At 42.9% G+C, this 21,321-nt stretch overlaps 1 protein-coding gene across 2 annotated transcripts in view; it reads right to left on the reverse strand.

Moving 5' to 3' along the window:
• GRIK5 (glutamate ionotropic receptor kainate type subunit 5) overlaps window positions 1–21,321 on the reverse strand; it is a 591,069-nt gene that overhangs the window by 87,208 nt on the left and 482,540 nt on the right. For both annotated transcript variants that reach the window (XM_073602012.1, XM_073602011.1), the window contains exon 14: window positions 12,797–12,906. In XM_073602012.1, coding sequence (XP_073458113.1) covers window positions 12,797–12,906 — 110 coding nt within the window. The remainder of the gene's footprint in view (window positions 1–12,796; window positions 12,907–21,321) is intronic.

The following is a 21,321-nucleotide window of genomic DNA, read 5'->3' on the forward strand; positions in this document are numbered from 1 at the left end:
AGTTATCATAAATCTATTTTGTTATATTTTATTTAAAAAGGCATTGCAAAAAAAAAAACTCAGTTGCATTATGCAAAGAGATCAGTCCTTCTGATATTACATATTGTCAACAATCGACAATCTGCATTGTCTATGAGTCTTATAGTCTTCCAACATTACCCATTTTGTAAGTGATTACTATGGTTTGAATGCAAATTTTCTGACACATTTCATTGAAGCAAAGTCAACTTCTTCAGAGGAAGATATAATGGCAGGACATAGAGCTACAAAAGTATGTAATGGTGGAAATCTTTATGACTTTTATACAATGCTGATTGCTGAATGTTGACAATATGTAATATCAAAGTGACTGATCTCTTTGCACAATGCAGCAGAGTTATTTTTTAATTATTTTAATGATTTTGTTCAATAAAATAAAGGTGGTTCAATAATTTAATAACAGAATGGCTTTATTTATTTGATACAATTAATGTCCCAATTCTCACGCTATGAGAAAAATATTTTTTTTTACCAAAGATGTGGGTATTGTACATTTAAACACATGGGGATCCATGTATAAAAAAAAACTTGCGGTATTAATGTGTCAACCGTTTACACAGGCACGAGGAATCTTGACTGCAATGCTTATTTCCTAGGATCGTCAGCGCCATTTAGTAGCAATAAGGCAGCATTTTACCTGAAATGCCGCAATCAGAAAAAAATACAGAATTTTTGCCAATAGATGGTGCTGATGATTAATCAACCTCCATGTCACCTTGCCCTTCCAGAGCAAAATTACTTTGCAAAGGAACTTTCCCCCAGAGCTTAGTGAAAGAGGTGAAAGTGACAGGAAAGCTACGTTTAAAAAAAAAAAAATAATAACAAACATATCATACTTACCTCCACTGTGCAGTTCGTTTTGCACAGAGTGGCCTTCCATCCTCTTCTGGGGTCCCTTGGCGGCTGTCACGGTTCCCCCCTGCATTAGATAACCCCCTAGGAGAAGCACTCTCCCGGGAGGTTACCTTGAGGTCGCGCATCCATAGAAGCCGAATGTATGACTCGACCTGCCCCCCGACGCCTGGGTCATTGGATTGGATTGACAGCAGTGGGAGCCAATGGCTGCGCTGCTATCAATCCATCCAATTAGGACCCAAGACACCAGCTTTTGCTGGTATGCTCATCCCCGGGCCATGATAGAGGGGGTATAGGTAAATAAAACGGGGGCTGGGGCTGGGGCTGGAGGTTTTTCACCTCAATGCATAGAATGCATTGAGGTGAAAAACATCGAAGGTTTACAATCCCTTGAAGCTCTGCTGTTTGCATGTAGTAAGTTAACCCCTATGTCATCCAAAGCAAAGTGACAGTGGGGTTGATTTACTAAAGACAAATAGACTGTTCACGTTGCAAGGAAAGTTGCAATTCGCAAGGGACTTTTCCCCAGAGATTGGTGAATGTGGTGAAATTTCACTTTGCAAAGAATACACAATTACATGCAGGGAAATATTTAAAAAAAAATGCATTTTTAGCTGCACATAAATTGATGAAAATCAGCACAGCTGCATCTCATTCTCTAAGCGCTGGAGGAAATTCCCTTGCAAAGTGCAACATCCCTTGTGAAGTGAACAGCCCTATTTCCCTTTCATAAATCAACCGCTTGGTCTCGTTAAAGCGGTAGTAAATTGCACCAATTTTATTTATTTTTTCAACTCTGCAAAGTAAAGGCATAATGTGCTTGTATGTATTGCATACTAGCACATTATGAAATACTTAGAACAAAGCCCTCTAGTGGCACGCTGTCACCGCTGAGAGGGCTTCCATCTTCATCTGGTCTTCCAGGTTTGCGTGCTCTGGCTGTCTGATTGGATGTGCAACGATGTTACTCCCGCGCATGTGCACAGGGGTCACGGACCACAGCACGGGGCTCTGAAGGGACATTACGGGTGTGCCATCCCTTCAGAGAGCATGTGCCAGTGACATCACCGGCTACATGCAGGGTGAATATCTCCTAAACAGTGCAAATTTAGAAGGTATTCACAGTACCTACAGGTAAGCCTTATTATATAGGCTTACCTGTAAGTACAAGTGCAAAAAAAGAGTTTACCTCCACTTTAATATGTATTTTCTGCAGCTGCATATTTTGCTGTTGGACCAGATATAAATGAGTGAAAACTGGATATGAATGAGTGAATGCGTATTTTGTACGGTGCTTGTTGTTTACTCTTCCTGTGTTTGCGGAGCACATCTAGCATCTACATTCCAAAACAAACAGAACTGTGTGGGGAAATTAGCCGTGTTTCATGCCTCGGGGTTCTGATGTCTCGCATTCGGCAACCTAACAAGTTTTAATTTAGCATACATATACCCGAATAGGTCAAATATGTTGTAAATCTAAATAGGGCTTTCGTAGGCAAAAGCTGCAATTTATTTCTAACCCGTTCTTTCCCGGAGAGACTTTTTTTCTCTGTTACATCATATCAGGGATGTATAAAAAAGAAAATTTGAATTAAAAGGTTTGTGTTGTCTGTTACAAATAAAGCCTCGTACACACGATCAGATTGTTGGCCAACAAAACCATGGAATTTTGTCCGAAGGGCGTTGGCCCAAACCTGTCTTGCATACACACGGCCACACAATTGTTTGCCAACAAGTACGAATGTAGTGACGCACTACTTTATTTTTCAGCTCTTTAGCGCCACCCTTTGGGCTCTTCTGCTCATTTCGTGTTAGAAGAAGTTTGGTGAGTGTTGATTCGCGCTTTTCTTTTTGCGTTTTTCATTTCGTGCTTTTCAGTTCGTTTCTGATCGGCTGTTCGTCAACCAGACATGTTGCGGAATCATGGAGATAATGTGTTATATTTTATTGGCCTTGGAGTTATTGCTTTGACATAATTTTTTTGGTTGAATAATAATGATTTGATTTGGTATATTTTCTATATTTTTGGATGCATAGAATGCACTTTTTGGTTAAGTTCTATTGGCAGATAGCATGTCTAATGCCCCGTACACACGGGTGGATTTTCCGTCGGAAAAAACTTGGGTGGTTTTTCTGACGGAATTCCGCTCAAGCTTGGTTTGCATACACACGGTCACACAAAAGTTCTCTGAACTTTCGACCATCAAGAACGAGAACATACAACACTATGACGAGCCGAGAAAATGAAGTTCAATGCTTCCGAGCATGCAATGAATTGTTTCCGAGCATGCGTAGGAATTTTGTGCGTCGGAATTTGTACAGATGATCGGAATTTCTGATCTGAACTTTTTACGACCGAAAAATAGAGAACCTGCTCTCACCGGGTGACACCCTTGGGTAGCGGCAGTCGCACCACTAACACCGCTCGCTGTGCCTCGCGGCGCAGACTGAAGCCGCCTCCACTCCTCTCTGTTTGCATCCACAGAGGAGGAGGAGGAGCCTGCGCTCGAGCCTCGAGGGACACACACCGCTGTGTTTATCTGGAGACTAGACTGTCAGCGCTGTTCTGAGGTATGTAAGAAGGAGGGGGCGTCTATACTGCTGGGGGGGTCTGTACTACTGAGGGGGGTCTGCACTAATGAGGGGGGTCTGCACTGAGGGGGGTCTGCACTACTGAGGGGGTCTGTACTGAGGGGGGGTCTGCACTGCTGGGGGGGTCCTGCACTGAGGGGGGTCTGCCCTGAGGGGGGGTCTGCACTACTGAGGGGGTCTGCACTGAGGGTGGGGGTCTGCACTAATGAGGGGGGTCTGCACTGAGGGGGGTCTGCACTACTGAGGGGGGTCTGCACTGAGGGAGGGTCTGCCCTGAGGGGGGTCTGCACTACTGAGGGGGATCTGCACTGAGGGTGGGGGTCTGCACTATTGAGGGGGGGTTTGCACTACTGAGGGGGGGTCTGCACTGAGGGGGGTCTGCACTACTGAGGGGGGTCTGCACTGGGGGGTCTGCACTACTGAGGGGGGTCTGCACTACTGAGGGGGGTCTGCACTGAGGGCGGGGGTCTGCACTAATGAGGGGGGTCTGCACTGAGGGGGGTCTGCCCTGAGGGGGGTCTGCACTGAGGGTTGGGGACTGCACTAATGAGGGGGGTCTGCACTGAGGGGGAGTCTGCACTACTGAGGGGGTCTGCACTGAGGGGGGTCTGCACTACTGAGGGGGGTCTGCACTACTGAGGGTCTGCACTACTGAGGGGGTCTGTACTAAGGGGGGTCTGCACTGCTGGGGGGTCCTGCACTGAGCGGGGTGTCTGCACTGAGGGGAGGTCTGTAATAGGGGGGTGTCTGTACTGCTGGGCGGTGTCTGTACTGACGGGGGTCTGCACTGAGGGGGAGGTGTCTGTACTGCTGGGGGGGTCTGCACTGAGGTGGGATCTGTAATGCTGGGGGGGTCTGCACTAGGGGGGGCGTCTGTACTAAGGGGGGTGTCGGCACTGCTGGGGGGGTCTGTACTACTGAGGGAGTCTGCACTGAGGGGGGTCTGCACTGAGGGGGATGTCTGCACTAAGGGGGGTCTGTAATGCTGGGGGTCTGTAATGCTGGGGGAGTCTGCACTGGGGGGTGTCTGTACTGAGGGGGGTGGTCTGCACTGGGGGGGTGTCTGTACTGATGAGGGGGTCCTGCACTGAGGGGGGTGTCTGCGCTGAGGGGGTGCCTGTACTGCTGGGGGGTGTCTGTACTGATGGGGGGGTCTGCACTTGGGTGGGGGATCTGTACTGATGGGGGTGTCTGTACTGAGGGGGGTCTGCACTGAGGAGGGGGGTGTCTGTACTGCTGGGGAGGGTCTGCACTAGGGCGGATGTCTGTACTAAGGGGGGTGTCTGCACTGCTGGGGGGGTCTGTACTACTGAAGGGGGTCTGCACTGCTGGGGGAGGTCTGCACTCAGGGGGTGTCTGCACTGAGGGGGGTCTGTAATGCTGGGGGGTCTGCACTGGGGGTGTCTGTACTGAGGGGGTGGTCTGCACTGGGGGGGTGTCTGTACTGCTGGGGGGTCCTACACTGAGGGGGGTGTCTGCACCGAGGGGGGTCTGTAATGCTCGGGGGGGTCTGCACTGGGGGGTGTCTGTACTGAGGGGTGGTCTGCACTGGGGGGGTGTCTGTACTGCTGGGGGGGTCCTGCACTGAGGGGGGTGTCTGCACTGAGGGGGTCTGTAATGCTGGGGGGTCTGCACTGGGGAGGGTAGGGGGTGTCTGTACTGATGGGGGTATGCATGTGTGTCCTTCAGAGGCTGCATACAGTATACTGCATACTTTGTTGTTCAAAATTAATATAAGCTGTTGCCTGGGTACTGCGCTACATGAGCGTGGTAATCTGTTGTTCAATGGCATTAGTTCTTTTTTTTTTTTGTGGGAAAGGCTGTTTGCAGGGAGGGGGGCATTTCTAGTTACGCCCCTGCCGATGGAGCATATACACAGTCGGATTTTTCGCCAACAGCCCGTCATCGAACATTTCCCGTTGGAAAATCCGATCAAGTGTACAAAGCTTTGGAACCACAATTTTTTGCAGCAAATCAGGTTGTGTTGTTCACTCTAAACTTTGGTTAAAAAAAATTCTATTCAAGTATGTATTAATTAAAAAAGTCCTTTCTATTACTCTCAGCCTCCTCCAGATCTTCATTTTTTTTTTTTTTTTTTTGCTGCTTTGATCTGACTTCCTGTTAGAGGGTGGCTACGTTCATTCTTCATGTTCCCACTTTATGTAGGAATGTAGTCACCCTCTCCTGCTCGCTCTTGAGATGGAAGATGGACTATGGGATGTATAGTGTGTATAGAGCAGTGCACATGACCCGAGCTAATGTGCACAAATACTGTAGCTGCTGACTTAATAAAAAGTCACTTACCAAGCTGAGGGATCCAGTGCTGTCTTCGCCTGAGCTGATTCTTGGCAATTTTTTGGATCCCCGGTACTACCATGTTGATTGTGGGAAACCAGCTATGCCTCTCTGCAGCTTCACAGCCGGGTCCTTACTGCCCATGTGCGAGCTCTGTGAATGGTCCTGAATAGGGATGAGCTTCGAGTTCGAGTCGAACTCATGTTCGACTCGAACATTGGCTGTTCGCAAGTTCGCCGAACAGCGAACAATTTGGGGTGTTCGCGGCAAATTCGAATGCCGCGGAACACCCTTTAAAAGTCTATGGGAGAAATCAAAAGTGCTAATTTTAAAGGCTAATATGCAAGTTATTGTCATAAAAAGTGTTTGGGGACCTGGGTCCTGCCCCAGGGGACATGGATCAATGCAAAAAAAAGTTTTAAAAACGGCCGTTTTTTCAGGAGCAGTGATTTTAATAATGCTTAAAGTCAAACAATAAAAGTGTAATATCCCTTTAAATTTCGTACCTGGGGGTGTCTATAGTATGCCTGTAAAGGGGCGCATGTTTCCCGTGTTTAGAACAGTCTGACAGCAAAATGACATTTTGAAGGAAAAAACTAATTTAAAACTACCCGCGGCTATTGCATTGCCGACAATACACATAGAAGTTCATTGATAAAAACGGCATGGGAATTCCCCAAAGGGGAACCCCGAACCAAAATTAAAAAAAAAAAAATGACGTGGGAGTCCCCCTAAATTCCATACCAGGCCCTTCAGGTCTGATATGGATATTAAGGGGAACCCCGGCCAAAATTAAAAAAAAAAATGACGTGGGGTTCCCCCTAAATTCCATACCAGACCCTTCAGGTGACCCCGCCCCCTCTGACGCACGGTGACTTGACGGGACTTCCCTGTGACGTCACGGGGAATGCCACAGGGAAGTCCCGTCATGTCCCGTGCGTCAGAGTTGGGCGGGGTCACCAGGTGGCCCCGCCCCCGTTATTTAAGAACTGTCAGACGAGGAGCGCCGTCACACAGCGGGAGCCTCCCTCCATGCCAGCATGGATGCGGAGCGGCCCGGAGAAGAAAATGAAGAAGAGAAGAAGAGAAGAAGAGAAGAAAAGAAGAAGAGAAGAAGATGAAGAAGATGAAGAGAAGAGCGGGAGCCTCCCCCCATGCCATGGGTGCGGAGCGGCCCGAGGAGAAGAAGATAGAAGACGCCGCGGAGGAGATGCTGGACGAGAACGCCGGAGGAAGAACCAGAAGAGCCAGAAGAACCAGAAGAACCAGAAGATGAAGGAAGATAGAAGAAAGAAGAAGTATTTAAATAAAGGAATTGTCAAAAACTGTCTCTTGTCATTTTTAACATTTTTGACAGTTTTTTAGTGAAATGGTAGGGGTACCCTTACCATTTCACACAGGGGGGGGGCGGGATCTGGGGGTCCCCTTGTTAAAGGGGGCTTCCAGATTCTGATAAGCCCCCCGCCCGCAGACCCCCACAACCACTGGCCAGGGTTGTGGGGATGAGGCCCTTGTCCTCATCAACATGGGGACAAGGTGTTTTGGGGGGCTACCCCAAAGCACCCTCCCAATGTTGAGGGCATGTGGCCTGGTACGGTTCAGGAGGGGGGGGGCGCACTCTCGTCCCCCCCTCTTTTCCTGCGGCCTGCCAGGTTGCGTGCTCGGATAAGGGTCTGGTATGGATTTTTAGGGGGACCCCACGCCGTTTTTTTTTTTTTTTTTTGGTGCGGGGTTCCCCTTAAAATCCATACCAGACCTGAAGGGTCTGGTATGGAATTTAGGGGGAACCCCACGTCATTTTTTTTTTTAAATTTTGGCCGGGGTTCCCCTTAATATCCATACCAGACCTGAAGGGCCTGGTATGGAATTTAGGGGGACTCCCACGTCATTTTTTTTTTAAATTTTGGTTCGGGGTTCCCCTTTGGGGAATTCCCATGCCGTTTTTATCAATGAACTTCTATGTGTATTGTCGGCAATGCAATAGCCGCGGGTAGTTTTAAATGAGTTTTTTCCTTCAAAATGTCATTTTGCTGTCAGACTGTTCTAAACACAGGAAACATGCGCCCCTTTACAGGCATACTATAGACACCCCCCAGGTACGAAATTTAAAGGGATATTACACTTTTATTGTTTGACTTTAAGCATTATTAAAATCACTGCTCCTGAAAAAACGGCCGTTTTTAAAACTTTTTTTTGCATTGATCCATGTCCCCTGGGGCAGGACCCAGGTCCCCAAACACTTTTTATGACAATAACTTGCATATTAGCCTTTAAAATTAGCACTTTTGATTATTCATGTTCGTGTCCCATAGACTTTAACGGTGTTCGCGTGTTCGAACGAACATTTTTCCTGTTCGCATGTTCTGGTGCGAACCGAACAGGGGGGTGTTCGGCTCATCCCTGAAGCCTCCTAGAACCTGTGACATGTCCCAGGAGGTTTCGGGCGGTTGAAGGGGCAGTCGAACTTCCCTATTCAATCTGTGCAGAAGCGGGAGCGGATACCTGTCAACTTAGGTACTAACTCCCAGAAAAAAGCATCCAATGCACTCAGATGAGGGGTGAAGGCAGACAATGAGCATAATTTCCTTTAGTAAGTGAAGTTCTGCTTTAAGTAGTGGTTGCACATGGATTATTTTTGAAGAATAAGGATTTTTTTTAGGGTAGATTTAAACGTGCATCTAAATCTCACTTTTCTCTGAAGCCCAATCCAAGTTCAGGACGCACTTCAAAGGCTACTGACAGGCAGTGAGGAAGCAATGTGACGCCTCCTCACCACCTGTTTAAACCCCAACAATTTTTTTCCAACAAACATGCATTGCATGAGGTTGCAGGGCAGTTGTGTCACCTCCCTATTTGCTTGTGGCATTCTGTGTGTGTTTGGCATTAGGGGGTTGCTGCCCACTAATTGCTACAAGTCTGGTAAACTTTGCCACAGGCGTAAAGCATCAAGACCACAGCGTGAAAAACACCCCTGTCCGCTGCCTATTGCAGCTTAAGGGGGGGTGCTGGTGGGTGACAAAAAAGCAACTTAGTTTAGCTTTGTATTTTTTCTGCCCCCCCCCCCCCCCCTCCTCCCTCAACTGCATATCTAGATGCATTAAGCTGCCCAAACACGGAGCATGTATCCTCTGAAATTCACCTAGTGAGTGGTCCTGTCCACACTCCAAAACCCGACATCCTCTGTTTGCAAAATCGAAGGAGCTTGGCATAAAATTGTCAACAGATCAGCACTAAATACTATACCTGCAGAAGGGGCTTCGTCCATCTGTGCTATTTAGCATGGATAGAGAATCTGTTAATGTTTGGCTGTTTGGCTGAAGCCATGCATTATCAATCGACTGTGTTTACTCTTTTTAAATCGTAATGACAACAGAAACTACCCAAATGACCCTGATCAAAAGTTTACATAACCTGGTGATTTGGCCTGATCACATTCACACAAGTTGACACAAAGGGGTTGAATGGCTATTAAAGGTAACCATCCTCACCTGTGATCCGTTTGCTTGTAATTAGTGTGTGTGTATAAAAGGTCAATGAGTTTCTGGACTCCTGACAGACCCTTGCATCTTTCATCCAGTGCTTCACTGATGTTTCTGATTCTGAGTCATGTGGAAAGCAAAAGGTAGTTGAACTGTATAAAGCAGGAAAGGGATATAAAACATGTCCAAGGAATTGAAAATGCCAATCAGCAGTGTTCAAACTCTAATCAAGAAGTGGAAAATGAGGGGTTCTGTTGAAAGTAGGTAGACCAACTAAAATTTCAGCCACAACTGCCAGGAAAATTGTTCGGGATGCAAAACAAAACCCACAAATAACTTCAGGTGAAATACAGGACTCTCTGAAAAGATGTGGTGTGGCTGTTTCAAGATGCACAATAAGGAGGCACTTGAAGAAAGATGGACTGCATGGTTGAGTCGCCAAAAGAAAGCCATTACTGCGCAAATGCCATAAAGTATCCCGCTTATAATACACCAAACAGCACAGAGACCATCCTCAAACCTTCTGGCACAAAGTCATTTGTAGTGATGAGACCAAAATTGAGCTTTTTGCCCACAACCATAAACGCTTAATTTGGAGAGAAGTCAACAAGGCCTATGATGAAAGGTACGGAGGTGGATTGCTGATGTTTTGGGGATGTGTGAGCTACAAAGGCACAGGAAATCTGGTCAAAATTGATGGCAAGATAAATGCAGTATGTTATCAAAAAATACTGGAGGAACATTTGCATTCATCAGCCAGGAAGCTGCGCATGGGACATACTTGAGTGCCCATCTCAGTCTCCTGACCTCAATATCATTGAGCCACTCTGGAGCGATCTCAAACGTGCAGTTCATGCAAGACAGCCAAAGAATTTACAGGAACTGGAGGCTTTTTGCCAAGAGGAATGGGCAGTTTTACCATTTGAGAAGATAAAGAGCCTCATCCACAAATACCACAATAGACTTCAAGCTGTCATTGATGTAAGGGGGCAATATATGGTATTAAGAACTGGGGTGTGTAAACTTCTGATCAGTGTCATTTGGGTAGTTTCTATTGCCATTATGATATAAAAAGAGTAAACACAGTTGATTGTTAATAAATGGCTTCAGCCAAACACTAACCACGAGTGAAAGAAAAGTTTTTGTGTTATCATTCATATTCTCTGAAAAATGGCCAAGAAATCATAAATACTGCCATACTGCCAGGGTATGTAAACTTATGATCACAACTGCGTGTGTATATATTTATATATATATATATATATATATATATATATATATATATATATATACTATATGTATGTATGTGTGTGTGTGTGTGCGTATATAGTATATATATATATATATATATATATATATATATATATATATATGCGCTATGATATCAGTGTGTTCAGACATGTAATTGAATCCTCCACTGCTACGTTTTTTTGTTCTGCGGGAACACATACAGTTTTTCTTTAGAATGTATATTATTTCCTGCTTTCCTGTTTTACACAGTTTATATTTCACTCTTTCGGGTTTTTTTCAGCCACTCAATATAATGACAAATTGCTAGTCCTTTTTGGTGTTAGTGGAGCAATTATTGGCTTCAGTCAGACAAAAGCAATTGATCTGCTGAATTTCTCTGTTTGCAGAGAAAAGGTCAGCCCAGTCGTCAAAAAAACAAGAATCCAAGATGTTCAGGACTGATGAATAAGAAGAAAATCATCAGGCCGCATTGACAGTAAAATCTTATGTCCCATCTTTATTCCACATTAAATTGTACGGAGTTAAAAAACAGTGCCTCGGAGACTCTAATTGTCTATTTGTTTCTACTGTTTCAGTAGCTGAGTATTACTAAGTAGACTTCACGTAGTGCCACATGTTAAATAAGTCTCTCATAAAAGGGTAAATTATCTCCATGTATATGTCATTAATTGTAGACAGCAAGCCAGTAAGTGAAACCCCAAAACCTCTGGTGTCTTCTACTTGGATTAGTTGTTTTCTATACATTTCTCATGCAGCGTTACATTAACTCACCCTAAACTTATTGTAGTTAAAATCTATTCTTTGGAACTTGCTGATTTCATCTACTAGACTTATGCAATTTTTTTTTATTTGAATTTCTAATGAGACCCACTATATTGACACAACGTTGTCCAATACACTATAAAAACAGCATTACCAAAAGAATGTATGCAATCTATTGGGCTAAGCACATGTTGGCCCACCCCCAAGATATTGAGTTCAGTAGCTAATAGTGAAGAGCACAGTTAATGTGACACCATAAACAGATATTTTAGACAATTGTGCACTTCCAACCTTGTGGCAACCGTTTGGGGAGGACCATTTTATGTTCCAACAAGACTGTGCCCCTGTGTATAAAGCCAGCTCCATATAAACAAGAATTAATTTGAGTGAGGAGGAACTCAAGGGACCTGCACAAAGTCCTGGCCTCAATCCTACTGAACACCTTTGGGTGAAATAAAAAGCCAATTACATTGGCAGAATGGGCCTAAATTCCCAAAGACACACTAAAAAAACCTTCTGGAAAGCCATCCCAGAAGAATTGTACAGTTATAGCTGTTATAGCCTCAGAAATGGGGGGGGGGCAACTCCATATTAATACCCTCGGTTTTGAAAAAGTGATATGCAGCAAACTCATATAGGTGGGATTGTTAGGCTTCTGCAAATGTTTGGCCATATAGTATATAATACCTTTAGCAAAGAAGTGGAGGTGTTGCCTACCACTACCATGCAGTTTATATATTTCATTATTATGGGCAAAATCCCTGTTTTTCTTTATTCCAGAATGAATATACTTTATAGCATGTCTATCAGAGCCTTGATTACCTTAACGTATTGCTTTTTTAAATCTGGGTGACTGGGCTTTTTTTCATCAACAGCTGAAGACATTCCAGAGGCTGATTGTAACAAACTGCACTAGACCAGGCATAGATATCCAAGAGCCTTCTAAATTTTCCGGAACTATCCTAGTTCTACCATGCCTCACCAGCCAACAGCTTCAGGCTGCTGATAGGTGAGCTACAGCAAGGTAATTTAAGTCTGTGATACATCATAAAATGAGACCAGTATTTTCAGGTTTCAGATAGTAATAATACGGTACCATAATGGGTGCTGCACATGGTCCAAGTTAGACTTGTTCATTTAAAAGAAGATAAAATCTAATTCTACAAATAGTTGAATAATGCTAATAATGTTTATTGAATACAGTGCCTCAGGAGGTAAATTGCTTGATATTTCAGAAATCTGAATGGCATATAGAGCAAATAAATTCACTTTTTTTTCAGTGCATTGTTATATATAAAATATCCAAGCTTACTAAGGTTTTTACAACTAAAAATTTTTTTTACGGTGCACAGGGATCATGCAAAAGTTCTGGTATGTCAGGTTGCACAGAACATTTAGGTGCAAAGGGCTCAGCATTCTAAAGGTGATAAGGGTTCAGCACATTAGAGGTACACAAGGCTCATTACAGCAAAATTTATCTATAATTCAGTGCACAGGGAGGTCGGATAAACAGGGGTTATTACCTGGCTGCCAAGAACAGCACACAGCTGACGGCCAGATAAGCCAACAACATGAAGAGCCAGACAGCAGGAGAGAAAGGATCCAAGAAGGAGAAGTACCCAGGCTTCCGGCCCTGTGGGAGACATGGGAATATATACAGGAGGGAACATATGTATACAAGAGGCACACTGCGAGGGTTAGGGTGCACAAATACAAGTAGAGAGCACAGCAAAAAGGGTTTACATGTATATGAGAGGTCACATTATGAAGCCTAAAGCTCTAAGGGAAAGATCATTTGTGCTATGTGTATATACAGCAAATGTGTATGCATTAGAAAATCCCATGTCGTGTGTGTATAGTTATGTATTTATAGAATGAAGATTACAGTTTGAAATTCATACCTCTGAACATAAAAACGCAGTGTAAACTGGGTACACAATAACCCTGAGGCCAGAGAGGTAACTATAGCCACGGTAGGCCATGCAACCGGGCCCAATGGTGCAGGCGGACCACAGCTTCCCCATGTATCAGAACACCCAGAAAAGATGACTATTCTGTCATTTTAACCTTCTAGCAAATGTGTTCCAGGTGGACGGCCATGGTGTCGGTGAAGTACACAGTTCACTTTCTCACCAACAAAAAGCCAAACTATGCAGGGACAGAAACAATAAGAGTTGTTCTGATGGCACTTGCAGGCAGGCTAGAAGTCTGAAACCTTTTAATATACATGTGTTACTGACATGACACATGAGTGGTTGTGTGCCATCTCGCTCACCCCTGCTACCATAGGCTTCAACTGTGCAGAAATTAACTGTGCAGAAATTCAGCCAGTAGTATATAGTATACTGCAGTGATAATATTGCTTCTAGAACGGCACAACTAGAAGTTAATAAGTGGAACTATATGACTAGGGCAGTCAGATAACTCACTACCCCAAACATGCATGTGTACCAACTTATCATTACTAACCAATGATGACACTGACACCTGCTGGATGTAACTGGCCTGTTCGGCCTTTTATTATCAAAACCAATAAATAACATATTATTCCAACATTATTCATAAATATTCAAAAAACTATTCTGAAACCAATCCAGCTCCAATCCCACTTCTTGGTTGCAGGACCCTGACGACCCCCACTTCCATCTTGGTCTGTAATACTTATGGCTAGCATCTGTCCCAAGCCGACATAAATTGCCTTGAGGACCACTAACTGACCACAGACCCCCAACAACTTATTACCCGATAGTCTAAACTTAAAAACCAGACTGACCGGGAAGACTCAAAAACCTGAGAATGGGTCCCCATTCTCTCAATACCTCAGGTATTTTATGCTTGTCGCCAAGAGCCCAACTGCCATATCTTCCTTCATTAATCCTCCCTACAACCAAAACCTCTTTTGTCTCTTTATTTTTTATTTTTTTATATTAAAGGGCGGGAGGGAGGGAACTTCTCACCTGCCTTCTTCCTCCAACTGCTGACCTCAGGTCTCAAACCCCTCGTGGACTTCACCTACCACTCCTCCCCCACTGACTTATACACCAATCCAGTAAGTCTCATACTTTCCTTCCAACCCCACCTACTTATTTTAACCCTTTTTCTTCTGTAAGTTACTTACACCCTGTCATGTATGTCCTGCGCCTACATTTGCAATTCTGGCTACGTACATGTCTGGAAAGTCCTAATTTTTGATCACCGTGGAGAAGGGTTACAACCCCTGCCACATTTTTATAGATTTTGTGCTGGGGAAAATACTTGTTACTTAAAGGTCAGCAGGACAGGAAATGGAAAGGCATTTCTCCAGTGGGTACACAGACAGCAGCAAAAACACATTTTTCATAGAGTACAAGAGGATTACAGCCCTTAATTAATTTTTACTGTTGACTTTGGCCCTGTTGCGAAGATTTTCATCCCTTCACGTCCCAAATCACAATGATCATGAAGTGGTAGGAAATCTTGCTGTACAGGACACAGCCAGTAATAAATTAAACACACAATTTTGCTAGATTTCCATTTTTACTTTAACGTGGTCTTTGGAAAGTAAAAAAAGAATTAAAATTATTTGGAATGTATTCCTTTCACATTGAAAATATTTGTTCAAAATATTTCATTTTAAGAATGTTCGTTTGGTTAACTAATCCTTAGTGGGGTCAAATCGGCATTCATTTTTGACAGCGGTGACGAGAAAATTAAAAAAAGGCGAGTGGAAATTTTTTTGTGAACACATTTTCTAACAGAGTAAGTGTTTTTCATTCGGGAAAGTCAATTTATTCCAAAAATCTTATTTTAAGGGTAAATGAAAATTACTCAAACGTACTGAGAATTTTTGTACGACTGTTCAAACTCTCATTAAAAATTGTACAAGTGTATGGCCAGCTACTCAGTAAAGAAGTGCAAAGAGCAATGGTGATGGGTCAAAGTTCAGAGACCTAAACCAACCAACCAGAAATCATTTTATAACTGATCTGACTGCAGTACACTGAAATATGACTGGCTCTTTTCACTGCCTTATTGACTACTCCTGTATGGCTAGTGTATATGAACAGAAATGAGAACACATGAACATACCTAAGTATGTATATCGCATTGGGTTGGGTTGGGGGGTATACACTTTCAGGGAAGGAGAGTCTAGGGAATGGATTGTGTATATACCAATGAAAATTATACAGGTGCATCTCAAAAAATGAGAACACCATCAAAAAGTTAATGTATTTCAGTAGTTCAATTCAAAAAGTGAAACTCATATATTATATATATTCCAGCATTTCTTTCTTTTAATTTTGATGATTGTGGCATACAGCTAGTGAAAACCCAAAATTCAGTAACTCAGAAAATTTGAATATTACATGAGACCAATAAAAAAAGGATTTTTTTAATACAGAAATATTGGCTTACTGAAAAGTATGTCCATGTACAGTATGCACTCAAAACTTGGTCGGGGCTCCTTTTGCATGAATTATTGCATCAATGCGGCTTGGCATGGAGGCGATCAGCCTGTGGCTCTGCTGAGGTGTTATAGAAGCCCAGGTTGCCTTGATAGTGGCCTTCAGCTCATCTGCATTGTTGGTTCTGGTGTCTTTCATCTTCTTCTTGACAATACCCCACAGATTCTCTATGGGGTTTAGGTCAGGTGAGTTTGCTGGCCAATCATGCACAGTGATACCATGATCATTAAACCAGGTATTGGTACATTTGGCAGCGTGGCCAGGTGTCAAGTCCTGTGGAAATTGAAATCGGCATCTCCATAAAGCTGGTCAGCAGAGGGAAGCATGAAGTGCTCTAGAATTTCCTGATAGAGGGCTGTCCTGACTTTGGACTTGATAAAACACAGTGGGCCAACACCAGCAGATGACATGGCTCCCCAAATCATCAATGACTATGGAAACTTTACACTGAACCTCATGCAACTTGGATTTTGTCTCTCTTTACTCTTCCTCCAGACTCTGGGACCTTGATTTTCAAATTAAATGCAAAATTTACTTTCACCTGAAAAGAGGGCTTTGGAGCACTGAGCAACAGTCCTTTTTCTCCTTAGCTCAGGTAAGACACTTTTAACCTCTTTGGTTCAGGAATGGCTTGACACAAGGAATGTGATAGTTGTAGCCCATGTCCTGGATTCATCTGTGTGTGGTGGCTCTTAAAGCACTGACAATCCTCTCAAGGCTGCAGTTATCCCTGTTGCTTGTGCACCTTTTTCTACCACATTCTTTCCTTCCACTCAACTTTCCATTAATCTGATTGGATACAGCACTCTGTAAGCAGCCAGCTTCTTTGGCAATGAACTTTTGTGACTTACCCTCCTTGTGGAGGGTGTCAGTGACTGTCTTCTGGACAACTGTCAAGTCAGCAGTCTTCCCCCTAATTGTATAACCTACTGAACCAGACTGAGAGACCATTTAAAGGCTCAGCAAACCCTTACAGGTGTTTTGAGTTAATTAGCTGATTAGAGTGTGACACCATAGGGGTTGATTTACTAAAGGCAAAAAGACTGTGCACTTTGCAAAGTGCAGTTGCACTCTGCAAGTGCAGTTGTTCCAGAGCTTAGTAAATGAGGTAAAACTTCACTTTGCAAAGAATACCCAATCACATGCAAGAAAAAAAAAAAACAGCATTTTGCACATGATTGGATTATGGTAGTCTTCAGAGCTTCTGCTCATTTACTAAACTCTGGAGGAATTGCTCTTGCAGAGTGCAAGAAAAGTGAAAAGTGCACAGTCGGTTTGTCTTTAGTAAATCAACCCCAATGATTCTACAATACTGAACTTTTTCACAATATTCTAATTTTCTGAGATACTGAATTTTGGGTTTTCACTAGCTGTAAGCCATAATCATCAAAATTTTAAGAAAGAAATGCTTGAATGATATCACTCTGTGTGTAATGAATCTATATAATATATGGGTTTCACTTATTGAATTGAATTGCTGAAATAAATTCACTTTTTGATGATATTCACATTTTTTGAGATGCACCTGGACATATCCAACATGTCTGAAGAATGTACACATCCTGCAAAAGAAGTGTACACAGGATGGAGGACAGTACATGGTATGTACAATAAAACATGATACTATAAATCTGAAGCCGGGGGTCTTTGCACACAGCCAAAAAAAAAAAAGTCAACGTTCTTATCAGTATAGCGGATCTGAATGTGTTACATTGTTTTCTATGAGCCAATACACACAGTGAGTAATGTTCAGTAAAACTGCACTGCGTTCATATCTGTAAACCAAAAACCAAAATATTTGCGTCCGTGGTCAGTAATTTATGCATGTAGGCATCTCTATGCGTATCAATGCACCTACATGGGTACATGTATTTATGTGTTCATGTGTAAATTTAATCCTTAGTTAAGAAAATGAATGTAAAAAGAATTTTACAGAAGTTTACACATACGGACGTTCACACGGACCATACTTGCGTTTTTTTACGCAGGATCTTTCTGCTAGCCTCATCCAGCAAGATCCTATGTAAATACAACAGTAATTTATTATGCCTTTGTGCAAAGAGCCTAAATGGGAAGAAGAAAAGGTAATAGCAGTAGAGGAGATAGTAACAGCGGGTGCAGGATATACATATAGTATAGTATATACCATCAGAGAGGGTGCATTAGATAGATAGATAGATAGATAGATAGATAGATAGATAGATAGATAGATAGATAGATAGATGCACTCTGACGCTGTCCCTGATGTTGTGTATGGTATTTGTATAGTATATTTCATAACACAAAATTCTTATATAGATGTGCAATAGCTGAAGTATCCTACTTTCACACAACACCTGGGACAGCATTAGCGAGATTATAAACGGGAACGACAATTGCTAAGCGGCAGAGGACATATGTAGGACAGAGGACATGGTGTGACAGACAAATGACAGCACACCCTGATGGATGTGTCAAGAAAGGACATCATATTCAGAAGTGTCAGTCTAGTCTGTATAGAAAGGGGGAGGCTTGATAAATTTGCTGCATTACACAGAAATATACTGGAAATAGGTAAACAGTATATGAGGACAAGGTGAGTACGTACTTGTTTTATGGTGCCAGAACACGGCAAATGAGGTATAAAGGGTCCTGACCTGGTTCACCTCAACTCACCAAGTCAATCTAGAATATCTACTCATTTATTGGGTTTTTAGAGCTACACTAGTTGAAAAGCTACTGGGAGGAGGTAACTGGAGATACATTTCTACAGATTGGCATAAAAGATATTGGACTATGGACCAACGTGTGTTTTGTATATATAGTAGGTGTCAATGGGTTAGAAAAGAAGCCACATATCTCATCATCAGTTAGTAAAGCAGCTACACTGCTAAAGAACCTACAGATATGCTGCAGGCTACTATAACCTATAGTACATACTGTATAGTACCTATATTAACTACTGTATAGTACCTACAATGGTAAATTGTTCATCAGAACATTCTTTCTTGCCATCACTGGGTCCAATAATGTCTTTTAAAAGCCCGTAAACTTAATAAATAGGTTTCAATACAATATGTGAGTTTTTCCCTAAAAGATAAATACATTTTCAAATTTATTATAGAATTTAGAGATTGGTATCATTCCAGAAAAATCTGTCTTCCTGCTCCTTCAAATTTGACCCCCCCCCCCCCAACCATGAGAAAATGGCCAGCTTAAATCTATATTTATTTATTTTTCTTTTACAGTTCTGTCGCCTATGGGGCAAGTACCTGTAGTACCTTGTCCCATGTTTCTACGTTATGAGGTCTGATCTGCCCCGCCTCCCCCACTTCTCCTGCCACAATCGATCCGACAACAGCTATGAAGGAGGTGGCTAACTCATAGCTGCAGCGTTTCTCAGCTCTGGGCACTATCCCGAGACAAGCAATGGCAAGAGGAATGAAAATCATTTATCTTGCCTTCGCTTGTCTTGGGAAAGTGCTCAAAGCCGAGACAAAGCTAGAGCTATAAATCAGCCATCTCCTTCATAGCTGTTGTGGGATTGGCCATGGCAGGAGGGGTCATGTTAGACCTCACAACTTGGTTTAGAAAGCACCTGGCAACATCGGACAAAGTACTAAAGTACTACAAGAGACCTGTAAAAGAAAAATAATAATGTTAGATCTTCTTTAAGGCTGAGTTTGACTTCTTCAGATGCAGTCAGTACACTAGGATCCATTTGGACTTCAGGAGCTTAGATCAAGTTAGAAGTTAGATCAAGAGCAACCACTGTAACATATTGCATGTAAAGCTGTTTGAGTAGCACTGAATGCAAAATGCAACATTTATAAACAATGTCCATCTGAAATCCTGAGGGGTCTTACCTATGAGTCTTGTGCCATTCTATCACCAAACCTAACACTGCAGCACACCAGCTGTTTTTTTTTTTTTTTTATAGCAATCCAGTACAGCTTCCTAAACTCATTTGTTTGTATGATATGAATTGCTGGCCAATCAGAATAGTAATAACTAGTGGACGTTTTTGGGGGTCAAGACTATTCACAAGATCAGCAGTCAGATGGATAGATTTCTATAGGAGAAGAAGACAAGTTGACCATAGAAATAGAAGTTTTTGGTGGATTATTAGTGGACTGCAGACCTTTATGACAGTCCTATCCTGGAACACTAGCTGAGTTTGTGGTTTACAGCAATGGCCTGAACTCATAATATAGAATCAGACCATAAGCTAACAAACAGATAGTGGACACACATTTGTGGAGGTAATGCATTGACAACTTCTAAAAAAAAAAGAAAAAAAAAAGAGCATCATAAACCTGCATCAGCAATAAGAGTACGGGAGCCAGGAGGGGGCAGGGCATGATTTCAATGCAAAAGTCAGGAATTGCAAATTAGCCCTCGCAGGTTTCAAGGCTCCTGGAGTGCTCAAGCAGGTATCCAGTGATATATCCATATATAGGTTCCTGCTCTTAGTTAAATTATTATTATTGTCAGAACAAGCTTACTAAGCAGGACCTGTTACTGAAGGTGTAGGGGAACATGAGAGCATCTCAACTCCTTCCATGACCTCCTCCTTCCATCACCCAGGGCCTACAAGCACCCAGTTTTAAGGCTTTAAGGACAATAATCTGTATCTTATTTGAAATCAATGTCCTGATAAGCAAGTAGTATTCTGCATTTTTGAAGATAAACATGGGTGCTTGTAGGCACAACAGCCTGCCTGCAATGATGTCACGTTAAGCATTATTGCTAGCTTAGGAACATTTTGGCAAAGTCAGGTTCACTTAAAAGTCTAAGTTGAAGCAGTTGTCTCTCTGCAGAGGTCTGGGACACCCCGTGCTGAGTCAGAGCTATATCTCTCCAATCAGCAAGGAACATGAGCCTTCCTGACTGCAGGTGGATCACTCTTCACACAGGGGATACAGCTGACAAGAATTCAGGAGGCGATACTGCCGCAATCTGAATTCCTTGGCTTTTTTTACAGTTAAATGGGCTTTATCAATGGCAATACTGCTCCACAACTGCAAACCTGTTATTTGGCTCATGTCTTTGATGTGACCTCATTCAATTGAATAGGTCACATTTGGCGGCGATACTGTCTAATGAACATAAGAGATTAATATGTTGCTATGACACGAAGCATTGCAGCTGTGGCATGTGTATACCCCCAAAGGTTTGCCTTTGCAGCTAAGGGGGGGGGGGGGGGGGTGGCGGTAAAAAGTGGCTGGCCAATCAGAATAGTAATAACTAGTGGACCACTAGTAATAACTACTGGACCTTTTTTTTTTACTGCCCTCCAACCACAACTGTAATTTAGCCCTAAAACTTTAAACACCTTTTGTATTGATTCTGTACTAATTTGTATTGCACCTAGACTGTAGTTAGCCAATTTAAATTGAACAATTATTTGGGCTTTAAGGAAAAATAGAAAATAACATGATTTACAAATCTGAAGATGCTCCTGTGCTCTCCAATTATTCTGCATTTGCCATGAAGATGCAGTTGAGTCTCACAGACCTCCACTGCTTGAATGAATGGGATATAGGGGTGAAGGTGGGTTGCCTTCTGACCCCTTTGCTCTGCAGTCTTATAGCCTTCAAAGTCTATAGTGAATTCCCTTACAC

The sequence above is a fragment of the Aquarana catesbeiana genome, linkage group LG10 (genome assembly GCF_042186555.1).
Source record: "Aquarana catesbeiana isolate 2022-GZ linkage group LG10, ASM4218655v1, whole genome shotgun sequence".
Classification (NCBI taxonomy): Eukaryota; Metazoa; Chordata; class Amphibia; order Anura; family Ranidae; genus Aquarana; species Aquarana catesbeiana.